At 35.8% G+C, this 15,908-nt stretch overlaps 1 protein-coding gene across 2 annotated transcripts in view; it reads left to right on the plus strand.

The window, feature by feature from the left end:
* The window catches only part of LOC103021005 (protein FRA10AC1), a 40,320-nt gene that overhangs the window by 11,168 nt on the left and 13,244 nt on the right, over nucleotides 1-15,908 (plus strand). For both annotated transcript variants that reach the window (XM_007187477.2, XM_007187478.2), the window contains 4 exons: nucleotides 10,240-10,285; nucleotides 12,346-12,459; nucleotides 13,568-13,610; nucleotides 15,421-15,539. In XM_007187477.2, the coding sequence (XP_007187539.1) occupies nucleotides 10,240-10,285; nucleotides 12,346-12,459; nucleotides 13,568-13,610; nucleotides 15,421-15,539 (322 nt within the window). The remainder of the gene's footprint in view (nucleotides 1-10,239; nucleotides 10,286-12,345; nucleotides 12,460-13,567; nucleotides 13,611-15,420; nucleotides 15,540-15,908) is intronic.

Below are 15,908 nucleotides of genomic sequence, written 5' to 3' on the forward strand. Positions count from 1 at the left end.
CTAAGAAAATATTGCTACGATTTGTGTCAGAGAACATTTTGCCTATGTTCTCTTCAAGGAGTTTTATGGTGTCATGTCTTATACTAAAGTCTTTAAGCCATTTTTAGTTTATTTTTGTGTATGGTGTTAGAGTGTGTTCTAACTTCATTGATTTACATGTGGCTGTCCAGCTTTCCCAATACCACTTGTTAAAGAGACTATCTTTTCTCCATTGTATATTCTTGCCTCCGTTGTCGAAGATTAATTGACCATAGTGTGTGGGTTTATCTCTGGGCTCTCTGTTCTGTTCCATTGATCTGTATGTCTGTTTTGTGCCAGAACCATCCTGTTTTGATTGCTGTGGCTTTATAGTATTTTCTGAAGTCTGGAAGGGTTATGCCTCCAGCTTTGTTCTTTTCCTTCAGGATTACTTTGGCAATTCTGGGTCTTTTGTGATTACATATAAATTTTAGGATTATTTATTCTAGTTCTGTGAAAAATGTCATGGGTTATTTGATAGGGATCACATTAATTTGTAGATTGCTTTGGGTAGTATGGCCATTTTAACTATATTAAGTCTTCCAGTGCAAGAGCATGGGCTATCCTCCGATTTCATTGAATCATCTTCTGTTTCCTTTATCAGTGTTTTATAGTTCTCAGCATATAAGTCTTTCACCTCCTTGATTAGGTTTATTCCTAGATATTTTTCTTTTTTTTGGATGCGATTTTAAATGGGAATTTCTTTTACTTTCTCTTTCTGATATTTCATTGTTAGTATGAAGAAATACAGCAGATTTCTGTATATTAATGTTGTATTCTGCTACCTTGCTGAATTCATTTATCAGTTCTAGTAGTTTTTGTGCAGAGTCTTTAGGGTTTTCTGTATAGGGTATCATGTAATCTGCACATAATGACAATTTTACCTTTTCCCTTCCAATTTGGATACCTTTTATTTTTTCTCATCTGACTGCTGTGGCTAGGAATTCCAATACTGTGTTGAGTAGAAGTGGTGAGAGTGGGCATCCTTGTTTTGTTCCAGATTTTAGCAGGAAGGCTTTCAGCTTTTCACCATTTAGTATTATGTTGGCTATGTGTTTGTCATAAATGGCTTTTATTATGTTGAGATATGTTCCCTCTCTACCCACTTTGGTGAGAGATTTTAATCATGAATGGATATTGAATTGTATCAAATGCTTTTTCTGCATCTGTTGAGATGATCATGTGGTTTTTGTCTTTTGTTGATGTGATATATCAGATTGATTGATTTGCATATGTTGAACTATTCTTGTGACCCTGGAATGAACCCAACTTAATTATGGTGTATGACCTTTTTATGGATTGTTGGATTTGGTTTGCTAATATTTGTTGAGGATTTTTGCATCTATATTCATCAAAGATATTGTCCTGTAATTTTCTTTTTTGTTAGTGTCTTTGTCTGGTTTTGGTGTCAGGGTGATAGGTGGCTTCATAGGATGGCTTTGGGAGTGTTCCCGCCTCTTCAGTCTTTTGGGAGAGTTTAAGAAGGATCAGTATGAGTTCTTCTCGGTATGTTTGGTGCAATTCCCCAATGAAGCCATCCAGTCCTGGACTTTTGTTTGCAGGGAATTTTTAAAATTACAGATTCTATTTCACTTCTAGTGATAGATCTGTTCAAATCATCTGTTTCTTCTTGATTCAGTTTTTACAGGCTATTTCTAGAAACTTGTCCATTTCTTCTAAGTAGTCCATTTTGTTGGCATATAACTGTTCATAATATCTTCTTATGATTTTTTGTATTTCTGTAGTGTCGGTTATTATTTCTCCCTTTCATTTCTTATTTTATTTATTTGGGTCCTCTCTCTTTTCTTCTTGGTGAGCCTGGCCAGAAGTTTGTTGATTTTGTTTATCTGTTCAAAAAACCAGCTCTTGGTATTATTGATTTTTCTGTTGTTTTTTAATCTTTATTTTATTTATTTCTTCTCTGATCTTTATTATTTCCTTCCTTCTGATGACTTTAGGTTTTATTTGCTCTTCTTTTTCTAATTCTTTTAGGTGGTAGGTTAGGTTGTTTATTTGTGAGTTTTCTTGTTTTTTGAGGAAGGCCTGTATCGCCGTGAACTTCCCTCTAAGGACTGCTTTTGCTGCATCCCGTAGATTTTGTATGGTTGTGTTTTCATTGTTGTTGTCTCAAGATATTTTTTATTTCCTCTTTGATTTCATTGTTGACCCATTGGTTTTTAGTAGCGTGTTGTTTCGTCTCCATGTAATAGTTTTTTTCCTCGTTTCTCTTTCTGTGGTTGATTTCTAGTTTCATGTAGTTGTGGTCAGAAAAGATGCTTGAAATAATTTCTGTCCTCTTAAATTTGTTGAGCCTTGTTTTGTGTCCTAGTATGTGGTCTATCCTAAAGAATGTTCCATGCGTGCTTGAAAAGTATGTGTTTTCTGCTTTATTTGGATGTAGTATCCTGTAGATTTCAATTAAGTCTAACTGTTCTGTTGTGTCATTTGGGATCTCTGTTGCCTTATTGCTTTTCTGTCTGGAAGATCTGTCCATTGATGTGAGTGAGGTGTTAAAAGTCTCCTACTATTATTGTATTCCCATCAGTTTCTCCCTTTGTCTGTTAGTATTTGTTTTATGTATCTAGGTGCTCCTATATTGGGTGTGTATATGTTAACCAGTGTGATATCCTCTTCTTGTATTGATCCTTTTATCATTATATAGTGTCCTTCTTCGTCTTTCTTTATGGCCTTTGTTTTAAAGTCTGGTATGAGTATTGCTACCCTCGCTTTCTTGTCATTTCCATTTGCATGAAATATCTTTTTCCATCTCCTCACTTTCAATCTATATGTGTCTTTAGCCCTAAAGTGGGTCTCCTGTAGGCAGCATATTATAGGTTCTTGTTTTATTATCCAATCTGCCACTCTGTGTCTTTTGATCAATGTTTTTAGTCCATTGACACTTAAAGTAATTATTGATAAGTGTATTTATTGCCATTTTAAACCTTGTTTTCCTGTTGATTTTGTATTTCTTCTTTGTTACTTTCTTCTTTTTGTTTTTCCTTTTGTGCTTTGATGGTTTTCTTTTGTATTATGCTTGAGTTCCTTTCATTTTGGTTTTTGTGAATCTGTTGTATGTTTTTGATTTGTGGTTACCCTGGTGTTCAAGTATGTTAACCCATAACTCTATCTACTTGCTTTAGACTGGTGGTCATATCAGGTCAAACACTTTCTAAAAGATCTACATTTTCTTACTCCCTTCCTCCACATTTTGCAATTTTGATGCCCTGTTTCTCATCTTCATGTTTATCTTTTTGCTGTTCATTGTGATTATAATCGCTTTCACAGAATTTTTTGATTGTTTTTTTAATCTATGTACTGTCTAATTTAAGTGGTCTTCAATCTTTTTATATATTTACCTTTCCTATTGTGATTTTCCATTTCTTATAGATTCCTGCTTCTTTTCTATTTAGAGAACACCTTTTAGTATTTCTTTTAGAGTAGGTTTAGTGTTGCTATATTCTTTTATTTTTTCTTTGAGAAATTCTTTCTCTCTCCTTCCATGCTTAATGATAATCTTGCTGGGTAGGGTATCATAGGTTGCAGGTTTTTCCCTTTCAGGACTTTAAATGTATCTTGCCACTCCCTTCTGGCATGCAAAGTTTCTGTAGAGAAATCAACTGATACACTTATGGCGGTTCCCTTGTAACTGACTCTTTGTTTTTATCTTGCTGCCTGTAGAATCCTCTCTAACTTTTGCCATTATCATTATGACGTCTTGGAGTAGGTCCGTTTGGGACCCTCTGTGCTTCCTGTATCTGGATATCTGTTTCCTTCTTTAGGTTTGGGAAGTTTTCAGCCATAATTCCTTCAAATAAATTTGATTCCCTTTCCTCTTTCTTCTTCTGGGATTCCTTTTATGCATAGATTGGCATGCTTTATATTATCCCATAATCTCATATGTTGCTTTCATTTTTTTTTTTTTTTCATTTGTCTTTCTGTCTGCTGTTCTGATTGGGTGATTTCCGTTATTCTGTCTTCCAGATCACTTATTCATTCTTCTACCTTATTTAGTTTGCTATTTATTGCCTTTAGCTTGGTTTTCATCTTGGCAATTGGGTTGTCTAATTTTGATTGGCTCCTCTTTATAGTTTCTAGTTCCTTGTTATGGTGATCTGCATTTCTATCAATAGTCTTTCTTAATTCCTTCAGCATTTTTATTACCTCCTTTTTGAGCTTGGGGTCTGGTAGACTGGAGAAGTCTGTTTCGTTGTTCTTTCAGGGGATTTCTCTCGTTCTTTTAATTGGAAATAGTTCCTTTGTTTTTTCATTTTACTTATATTTCTTTGACTCTATGAATTTAGGAGAAACAGTTATCTACTGTGGCTGTTTTTATGTCAGAGCGACCCTGTGTAGACTGTGGGAGTCCAGTATTCTTGGTGCAAGGGTTGTTTTTGGTAGGATTCTTGCCATATCTTTTCTCAGGGTGTGTTGGCCCTTGTCCCCTTGCTGGCAGTGTGTTTGGTGGTGTTGTGATCAGAGCCTGCACTGGATGTTGGGCAGAGCCTCCTCTTTGCTCTGCGGTTGTCACAGCCCTGTCAGGGGCAGGGTCTGCTCCCCAGTTGTAAGAGTAGAAGCCCCCAGGTCAGGTTCTAAGCTGCAGTGTGAGGTAGGTGGGACTGGAGCACTCTCTCTGGGAAAGGAGCTGCTGTGTATTCTTCCCCAGTAGCTGTCCACTGGGACGTGCAACTCTGATGCTGCCTGCCACCTGGTGCACGCGCCCACAAAGATCACTGTTGTTGGCACTGCCTTCGGTGTCTGGTTCCTCTGTGGGAGCACTGGTAATCGGCTTGGAGGTCTCTTAGGCACGTATGCATGCTCACAAAGCCACTGATGCAAAAACCTACTGAAGGTGTGCCCACTGTGGGAGCTCCGGTAATTGGCTCAGATTTCAGCCCTGCCTCCGCATGTGCGCACCCACAGAGTTTGCAAAACCCGCAGTGGCCGGAGCTATGCCCCATTGCAAGCATGCTGATAATGAGGCTGCTATGGCAGAAGTACTCTCTTTCCTGTGCACACCCCCAGTTTTGGCGCAGGCCACACTCCTGGCGCTTCAGGTTGTCTCCTCGCAGCCAAACCAAGTCCTCTCCCCAGGTCTGTCCACTGAAGCCCAAGTTTCACCACCCAGTTGCTGTGCACTTCAGGCACGTGTCTGTGGCTAGGAAGTGCAGCTACATGGCAGGGATCATCTATACTGGTCTTTCTTTACCCTGTAGGGCTGCAGGCCAGCTCCCGTGCTCTTCTCTCGAGCCTCTGAGGCTCCCTATCTGTCCCAGCAGACCTCCCAGCTGGTGAAGGAGGTTCCCAGGGTGAGGGGACCTTTCCTTTTTCACAGCTCCCTACCAGGGGTGTAGGTCTCATCCCAATTCCTCTTCTTCTCCCTGTTCCCTTTGTCTTCCCCAGTTATGTGGGGATCTTTCTTGCATCTCTGGTTGTATAGGATCTTTAAGCTTTCAGTAGGTATTCTCTGAGAATTGTTCTACGAGTAGATGTATTTTTGTTGTATTTGTGGGAGGAGGTGAGCTCCATGTCTCTCTGACATTTTGATCTCCTCCTCTAGGATGATTTTTATTCCTATCTCATTTTTCACATTTTTAGCTACTGATAGATAAATTGAAACAAATGATCTCAGTTTGAAATGGGAGGGGAAGGGACGTTGCATAAATCTGTATGTTTTGGATAGTGTGCATTTGTATTGTATTAAGAAAGACAACCTATTTAAAAAGCTTTTTTTAAAAAAAAATTATTTATTTATTTTTGGCTGCTTTGGGTCTTCGTTGCTGTGCACAGGCTTTCTCTAGTTGCGGTGAGCGGGAGCTGCTCTTTGTTGCGATGTGCAGGCTTCTCCTTGCAGTGGCTTCTCTTGTTGCGGAGCACAGGCTCTAGGTGCGTGGGCTTCAGTAGTTGCAGCTCTCGGGCTCTAGAGCGCAGGCTCAGTAGTTGTGCACATGGGCTTAGTTGCTCCGTGGCATGTGGGATCTTCCTGGACCAGGCCTCAAACCCGTGTCCCTTGCATCAGCAGGCGGATTCTTAACCACTGCGCCACCAGGGAAGTCCCTAAAAAGCTATCTTAGATTTATTTATCCTAAGGATTTCTTTTCATTTAAATAGTTAAATCTCAGAACCATAATTGGTTTAATAATTTTTCACTAGTGCCTTTAATATGTGGGTTGCTTCACAATATTGTTATAGATAGTAGTAGTGTGCATTTTTATAACCCTGTTTACAAACCCCAGCACTTGGTGTATCCCCAAAACTTCCTCAGTTTCTTGTAAACTAGCTCTCATCTCTCTAATAGTTATTGACCATATTGAATCCAAAAAGCCCCACAGCAGTTGGAGTTACTTGAAGGTATTATACTGCAAGTTGAGGGTGAAGTATAAGTCTTTCAAGGAGGGCATAACAAAACTTTTTCAACCCTGGTTCGTTTGTTGATTGTTTTCCAGTATTTATAGAGTACTGGGCTGGGTGCTATGGGTTAAAGCATGGCGTCTGCCCTCAAAAAAAAACTATAGGGGCTTCCCTGGTGGCGCAGTGGTTGAGAATCTGCCTGCTAATGCAGGGGACACGGGTTCGAGCCCTGGTCTGGGAAGATCCCACATGCCACGGAGCAGCTGGGCCCGTGAGCCACAACTACTGAGCCTGCGCGTCTGGAGCCTGTGCCCCGCAACGGGAGGGGCCGCAATAGTGAAAGGCCCGCGCACCGCGATGAAGAGCGGTCCCCACACCGCGATGAAGAGTGGCCCCCACTTGCCGCAACTAGAGAAAGCCCTCGCACGAACCGAAGACCCAACACAGCCAAAAATAAATAAATAAATAAATAAAGTAGCTATAAAAAAATTAAAAAAAAAAAAAAACTATAGTTGAGGGAAGAAAGTGGACATAAATAATAGTTAAATATTTATATTCCCCATTTATAAAAACACAGTATATTACTGGAAATCATACTTTATAGTGCATAGGGACTTCCCAAAAATAAATAATAATAAATAATTTAAATAAATAAAAGTGCATAATCTTGAAACAAGTTGTGTTTTTCTATTAGAACATGATAAGTTAGTTAGATACCAGGGTAAGTGCAAGTAAGAAATCACATATGACTTGCAGGTTTTGAGTATAGATGCTAGAGAAATAGGAAATATGGAGAGAGGGACATCTTTTTCTTAAGGCTGTTTTTTAGAGCAGTTTTAAGTTCACGGCAAAATTGAGGGAAAGGTACAGAGATTTCCCATATCCTGCTCCACACATACCAGGGGGATCTTCTTGGCAAAGATAATGATTGTTTTTTTGGCATACTATTTTGGAGAAAGAGTAATGCTGTTGACTTTCTTGCTGCTATGCATTTTCTCATAGTTTTACTTACACAAAGACAGTGTTTTATTCATTTTTAATTAACAAGCTCCTAGCTAAGTGCCTAATATATATAGTAGATACTTAGGGCATTTTTAGTGAATTCCAGCCTTTGTTTCACACCCCCATTTCCTTCTTTGTTGCTTTTTCCCTTTCATCATTGAGAATTTGGTTGGATCATTGTATCAGTTAGGGTAAGATTCAGCTACAGGGACCAGCAAGCAGTCCCAAATAACAGTGGCTTAAATGAACTACAAGTTTGTTTTCCTTTCACATAAAAGTCCAAGTGGATGATCATGGAACTTTGTGTTGTCAGGAAGTCAGGATACTTCTCTCTTATTGCTTGCATGTGTGACCTCCTTGTTCTAGAGGGTAGAGTGAGAAGAAAAGGAGGCTAAGCACCACACCCTGAGTAATTCAAGTGTTTAATCCAACATATCAACAGGAATATTTGTCAGGAAAGAATAGAAAAACATATTGAGGCAAAACCTCTATGCAGTCTTTAACTAGTAGGACATATTGTAGTTGTTTGTTACATTTCTTGTCCGCCATAAGATTATAACCTTCTTGGTGACAGACACTTATTTTAATAATCACTTTATACTCTCAGCAGAGTGCCAAGCCCAGTAAGTAGTTGCTTAATAATTGTTGAATAGATTAATGAATGGAAGAAAAAGTTTGGGAACTGTTGTTGTACACATTTGACTGTGCTTCAGTAGACATTCCAACATCTGTTAGATGACAAACAATCCTCACATAGGTGTATGGGCTTAAAAATAGAATTAAATACAGTTATTTTGACTTTTTTATTTCTTTTTTTCCTAGCCTGGGGGATTTTATTTTATTTTCAGTTAGAATATTTTGAAATATTTTGAGCCTTCATTTGCATTTAAAATACGAAATTGCCTAATTCAAATAATAGATTATTAAAAAATAAAATAAAAATAAGCAAAGTTAACCAGGCATTGAACGCTTCATCTGAATTATCTTTCTTAACTACAACAACCTATGAGATTAGGATTTTACTCATAAAAAGGAAATAGACTGAGAAGTAACTTTCCCAACCTCATAGCTAGTTAATAAGAGCTTGCATTGGGTCAGCATGATTCTAGAGCTGAGCTTTTAACTGTATGGTAAATTGAATAGAAAATTAAACCATTTACTAAAATTATAGTAATTTAGCATATGAATGTGAGTCTTATAAGATAGTGGAGAAAACATTTTAACATTGTATCATTTTTAGCCAAAAAGCAAATACCGTTGACCCTTGAACAACATGGGTTTGAACTGTGTGGATTCTTTCACTAAATACGTACTATAGTACTACACAGTCTGTGGTTGGTTGAGTTTACAGATGTGGATCCCTGGATTTGGAGGGCTAAGTGTAAATTTATGCTCAGATTTTCAGCTGCGTAGTGGTCAGTGCCCCTAAACCCCATGTTCAAGGGTCAACTATAAAGTTATGTTTAGGAATCAGGAGGGAAATTTAACAACTTTCCACTTTAGGGCTCCAGACTGGTACCACTGCTCTTTCCTGTTCATTACTATGCTGTTGTAGTGGGAAAAGAGCCATATACAAATGAATGGTTGTGGTTGTGTTCCATTAAAACTTTATTTATAGAAATAGGCAGCAGGCCTGTAGACCATTATCTGCTAACCCCTGGTGTACTATACACCAGATACTATTTTAAGTACTTTATATGTATTATTCCATTTAAATGTCTTAACCCAAAGCAGTAGTACTCGTGTTACCTCTATATGAGGCAACTGAGCCATAAATAGATTAAATAACTTGTCCAGTATTATATAGCTGTCAAGCGATGGAGGTAAGACATAAACCCAAACAATCTGACTCCAAACACTGTACTCTGATATTATAGTATACTGCTTCTTTATTGTACTATAACTTCTTTTTTTTCTGTCAGTGTTATAGAACAGTATATATTTTTTGTTAATTTACATACCTTGTGCTTGGCACCTATAACTTTTAATAAGAAGTCTAAAAGTAAAGAGGATCGGACTTCCCTGGTGGCGCAGTGGTTAAGAATCCACCTGCCAATGCAGAGGACACAGGTTCAAGCCCTGGGCCAGGAAGATCCCACATGCCACGGAACAACTAAGCCTGTGCACCACAACTACTGAGCTGACACGCCACAACTACTGAAGCCCAGGCACCTAGAGCCTATGCTCTGCAACAAGAGAAGCCACTGCAATGAGAAGCCTGTGCACCACAATAAAGAGTAGGCCCTGCTCGCAGCAGCTAGAGAAAGCCCGCACGCAGCAATGAAGACCCAACACAGCCAAAAATGAATAAATAAACTTTTTTAAAAAGTAAAGAGGGTGGGGCTTCCCTGGTGGCGCAGTGGTAGAGAATCTGCCTGCTAATGCAGGGACACGGGTTCGAGCCCTGGTCTGGGAGGATCCCACATGCCGCGGAGCAACTAGACCCGTGAGCCACAACTACTGAGCCTGTGCATCTGGAGCCTGTGCTCTGCAACAAGAGAGGCCGCGACAGTGGGAGGCCCGCGCATTGCGATGAAGAGTGGCCCCCACTCGCCGCAACTAGAGAAAGCCCTCGCACAGAAACGAAGACCCAACACAGCCAAAAATAATAAATAAATAAAAATTAAAAAAAAAAAAAGAAAGTAAAGAGGATTGTTCCTTAACAGAGAAGTTGGTTAATTGTTCAGATGTATTTATAAGTACCTGGAATCCTATAAGGAGAGAAAAAACTATCATGATGGGAATTAGGTTTACTTTTTAGATTAGTAAGTGTCATTATGTTAATTGTTGGCTCCATGTTAAGATTTATCTACAATTTAAATATTGTTTAAATTTACTCTGGCATAAATGTATTTTTTTTTTTCTTGTCAGTTTGGATTTAGGTGGCGAGTAGAAAAAGAAGTAATTTCAGGGAAAGGTAATTCTTTTTCTTTATTTTAGTTTTTAATAGGATAAGGTTATTTTGTTATATTATTGAAGTCATTGGGTAAGATTATTCCTAATGTATACAATAAGTGATTATCTACAAAATACAAAGTAAAATTAGAGAAGGTGTATTAATGATATATTGCTAACAAAGTTCAAAATATAATGCTTTAACGTTTTTTACCTTTAGAATTTTTGCTTCTAGGATATTCAATTGCAGATAAGTAGAAAATGTTCAAAGAGTTAAAAGTTTCCTAAGAAGGAAACTATCAACAGATGAATACTTGAGTTTTTCTCTTTATTAATTTTTGGAATAATGTGTTGGTATTACTGTATTCCAGTCAAATCCACATTTTGCAGATAGAAATTAAATATTACTTTGAACCTAATAGAATTTTTAGACAGGCTAGTTCTTAGGGAGTCACTGAGTTTGAGCCCAAATATTTACTCTGACAGAAAAAGAACAAGCATTTGGTAGAAAATCAGTAAATGCTTTTTCTATGCATTGTAATCTATTCATAAAATTTTTCTGAAAATTTAATATTTCTATACTATCTCGTGCTATAAAATTAGCTTTGTATTATTGGTGATTGCATTTAAGTGTTAATCTCTATACTATCTCATGCTATAAAATTAGCTCTTTATTGGTGATTGCATTTTAAGTGTTAATGCTTCTGAAAACTACATAGGAACATTAAGGAAATAATTTTAAACTAAAAACTTTAAAAAATCTTTGAAAATAAAGGTTTTGTTTTTAAACGATTAAACATTTATGCTGTCAGTGTGGCTCATATACATCTTCCATAAATTAAGATCAGCCCTAAAGGTACTATAGAGGAGAAGGAAAAAGAATAATTTTAAAGCTATTTTTAACTTTTCTTAGCATTACATTTTAGTTTGTGCTTTTACCTAAGACAATGAGAACTGTTGAAATGTCTATCACAATTTTAAAATTTTATACTTTTATTGAATGGAATTTTCAAGTGACAGTAAGTAATGCTGCCTTTAAAAAAAATTTATGGACATTCTCTAAATTCATGTAATTGAAAAAAGTTTTAATTGAGAAGGGGAAAGAAAGCTATTTGCTGTGATTGAATCTTGGTGCTTTTTTAACAATAGAGCCGTTGCTAAACATACAGATTTAATGAAGTATTTATTTGGAATGAGTAAAACAGTGCCAATTTAGAAAAGTTATCAGCCTTTGAACTGGTAATTTTCAAAATTCATTTTGACAGTTTCTTTTTTATGAAAAAAAGTCAGTTTGTTCCTGTTGGTGCAAATTATTGAGATATAAATCCTCTTTTTTAGTTTGTGCAAATAAGTTTGATCTTGTCTTTTTCTGTTAAAGTTAGTAATTGTTGAGTAGTTTATTTTTTTTTCCCCTCTTGGATCATCAATATTAGTCCTTTTTTGCATAAGGTTTTAATATACAATGGATATGATAATAAGGCGTTGATTTTAGTGTCAAGTGATTCTAAAATTTAGAGCATCAGGTTTGATTACTTATTCTACTTAATCTCAACATGCTAGTTAAAATGTGCTTTAAATGTCATTTTATGCTGGTACTTAAATGCTGTATTAAAAATTTCAATTTTTATCAATTTTAATATTATTAAATATTGAAAAAGATTGTCCCAGGTATAAGTGCATGTACTTTGGAAAATATACTTATTCTTTTAGGGTATTAGTGAGTACACTTTTTTAGTACCTCCATCTTCCAAAGTGTAAGATTCCCTCACATGGAGTCACTAAAAATCTGAATCTTAATATAAACAGTCAACTTGATAGATGGTCAACTATCTATCAAGTAAAGAATTCTGGAACTGATTTTTTTTTTTTAAACAGTTCATTCAGCAATTTGATTTGATTGTTGAACATACCACAATTATTGTGGTCGGTTTTTTAATGATTATTTTACAGAGCTAGGAATTTATATATGTATGTCATGTATGTTATGTATGTATGTTGAGTAAATTTCAGAGGTAATACCAGATTGTATAGATAAATATTGTCACCAACCATCATAGCTAATATTCCTTCCTTTATTTGCAGGCCAGTTTTGCTGTGGAAATAAATGTTGTGATAAAAAAGAAGGCCTAAAGAGTTGGGAAGTTAATTTTGGTTATATTGAGCATGGTGAAAAGAGAAATGCGCTTGTTAAATTAAGTAAGTTGACTTTAGGTGGGGTATGATTGATTTCTTCAAAGTTTATCTAGTAATTTAGATTTTAAAATATATAGGCTAATTTAAGATTCAATTTAAAATTTTTAATGTGTCTTCTTGGAAACTCTTTTTTTCTCAGAGCTTATGAAAGTTGCAGGAGTGACATTAGAGGAAATAGTTCTAATGCCAGATGTAAACCAGTAATTCGTGAAGTGAAGACCTCTTTCCATTAAGTTGAGAATGTCACCAGTGCAGAGTGAGATGCAAAGTATCAGAAAAGGCAATGTAAAGTCTCACATTAGCTGATAGCCATATTGTTATGGTGTAGACTTAATTGTGTCAATAAAGAAAAAATTTTAGGAGGGCAGATTGTTCTTGATATCAGTCTTAAAAGCTTAGGATTATAACCCAGAATACAAAAGTTTCTCTTAATTATACATGTTTTAGGATCTGTTGCTCATTTTTTTTTTTTTTTTCTAAGCTAGTCTTTTATGTGTCAGCTTCTTCTCTGCATCATGTTAACAACCTTCTCTGGTTCCTAAATACGTGTGCCATTAGAGTGTCTGCCCACTCCGGGTAGAAATCAAGGATTTCCCCATATGCTACTTGGTACACACCAATGAAGGTTGGTGTCTGAGTTCTTCCTGGAAGTGCTTATGAGGAAGAGTCAACTAGTGTGAACTGAGATTAAAGCAAAAAAGAGACCACAATAGAGGAAATTTTTTGAAAGTTCTTCTCCATTTGAAAACTCTTAGAGTACTTCAGAGGAAATGACTATACCCACACTATTGTTATTAGATGTTTTTGATGTGAGATACAATTAATGCTGCCTGTGAAACAGTTTGCTTTTAGAATAACTTGACAGCACCATTTTCTAAAGCAATGGCAGAATATTTTCAATTTCTCAAGCATTCTAATACAATTTTTATTATATATATACATTTTTTGAGGTGGGAGAGAATCAGATTGTTTTCTTCAGATTATTTGTTTCCCCTCTTACAGTAAAGGAATGTAAGGAAAAATGACAATTTATGATATTAAAAGTAAAGTAGCAGTGCAGTTATTAAAATTTAGCAATTCCATGGTGTTACTCTTTTTTTTTTTTTTTTAGGATTATGCCAAGAATGTTCCTTTAAATTAAATTTTCATCACAGGTAATATGATCTTTTAAAATGTGGTTGTTAATTTTAGTAGTCTTGGACGTAGTCACCTGCACTGGATGTCTAAAGTAGACTTGAGTGGTTGATGGTTTAATTAGTTGATTGTATATAAAATCCACCATTACCATATGACCACATAAACCAGGGAACTGGAAGTTCGTCATGCCTAACTCTAGCCAAGCAGTTTTAAATGTGAAGGCCTGTGCAGGGTGGTAGATAGATGCTAGAAATTTTGGTTTGGAATCAGTGTTCAGATACTGTAATATTCTTAGAAACTATATTGTAAAGCAGGTCTTCATAAAGTGATTCCTATGTCTCATTTAAACATTGTTTTAATTAGAGTTTGTCATTCTTACAAAGGATTATACCTCTGTACTCATTTTAGATGTTAAAATCAGGCTCCTATTGAATGAGCTAGACTGTGTCTGCCATACTGAATGGGGGAGGAGTATCAGTGTTCTGCATTGTGCAGTATATATAGATGGTAGGCTTTCCTATGTATTCCTCTCAGCTAATCTACTTACTAGTCTTCTTGGGCAAGCTACTTAACCTATGTAAGACTCAATTTTATTATCTCTAAAAATGAGTATACTAAGGTTATTGTGGGGATTAAATGAAAATGCATATAAAATGCTTGACACAGTGTCTGGCGTATGGTAAGTCAAGCATAATGAAGTCCCTGGCATTGCAGATGTTCAGACAAAATCTGTGTAACCTGGCATGATTGTGGTGGTCAAGTTTCATGTCCTGAGTAACACTTGAAAGTCTTAACAGTAAGATTATGCAACTTTATAAAATGTATATATTAGTATATTAATTTAAAATCAGCTGTGTTCTAAATGAGCGTTATCTAGTATTTTAGCTATTAAAAATAAATAAAAAATTTTAAATTCTTAAAATTAGCAAAGTTTTTAGATTATTTGATTTCCCCTCTCTATCAATGATACTGAAAGGTAACAAAGATGTTTTTTTGACGTTGAGTTTTGAGCTTCATTTCAAAATTGAAATTATTCTTACAAGAGGCAAAAAGTTATTACTGTCTTAAACAGTATTGTAGTATTTGGTGTATCTTAATTTGAAAGGTCTGATAAGCAAGTTTGTTGAAAGTAATCTACTCTGTTGTCTCTTCATCCTCTTCCCCAGTCCCAGTTTCAGCATTATCACCTTTTCCTATTTAGTGTTTCTTTTCTTAACTAATTAAAATCAGTTGCTTGCCATCTATGGTACTGACAACCTTGTAAACTTGGCCTAGAAGAGATACAGCTACAGCAGTAAAAGGATAAGTGGTCTAAAGTAGCCATATGAGTTAACAGTAAGCCTTTCCATCCTCATTCTATTATACCTTTGCTGTATTCCTTTATTCTTAAGAGAAGAATTTTCTATTTACTGGTGGTTGAGAACTGTTAGAGTGGTTTCTTCTTGTTGTATGTGTTTTTTCAAAGTGTAGGTAGATATGAATTATGTGGAGGGAAATGAGATTTGATTTTGTAATTTTTTTAGAATGGCTAAATGATAGAATATAGAAAGGAAATGAGTAAAACTATGATTTACATTTACTAAGGTTTATACACAGAACTTATAAAAAATAATCCTTTGTCTCAGAGTGTTCAGGCTTCATAATCTTATAGAATTGTTTTAATTAATATACTAACCTAAAATATTTACAGACTCATTTAAGGGTTCCTTATTATGTAAACTACATTTTAAAAATGAGTACTTTAACTGATTTGATTTTTTTACCCATTGATTTTTATTTTTTGTAAAATTCAGTTGAAAAGTTAACTTTATATTGTTCAACATAAAGGAGAAAAGAAGTCAAGTCAAAAAACAGAAAGGATAAAGCCAGAAAAGATTGTGAAGAGCCATCACATAAAAAATCCAGATTATCTTCTGTAGAAGAGTCCTCTAAGAAAAAGGATAAAGGTAAAAGGGAATTAAAATAAAATATTTACTCATATTTCTGAACATAAAGTATAATCTGCCATGTGTCTCAAATGTTGAATTTAATTAGTAAATGCATTTAGAATTCTGTTTTATAGTAGTTGAAAGGGAACTGGTTGGAGAATTTCGATATGAATTTACAGTAACTTACAGGAGTTTCAAGAACAAGGTTGGTTTTGATTCATTTTTGGCAGATAGTATAATATTGCAACAGCATTCTAATTTCTGGATTTGTTACTTACAGACTTGTTACCTTGAGCAAGTCACTGAATTTCTTGAGTTTCACTTTCCTCGTGTACATAGTGGTGATGTGGATACCTGCTCTCTGTACTGCTGGTGCTTATTGTGGAG

This window comes from Balaenoptera acutorostrata, chromosome 16, assembly GCF_949987535.1.
Source record: "Balaenoptera acutorostrata chromosome 16, mBalAcu1.1, whole genome shotgun sequence".
Taxonomy (NCBI): domain Eukaryota; kingdom Metazoa; phylum Chordata; class Mammalia; order Artiodactyla; family Balaenopteridae; genus Balaenoptera; species Balaenoptera acutorostrata.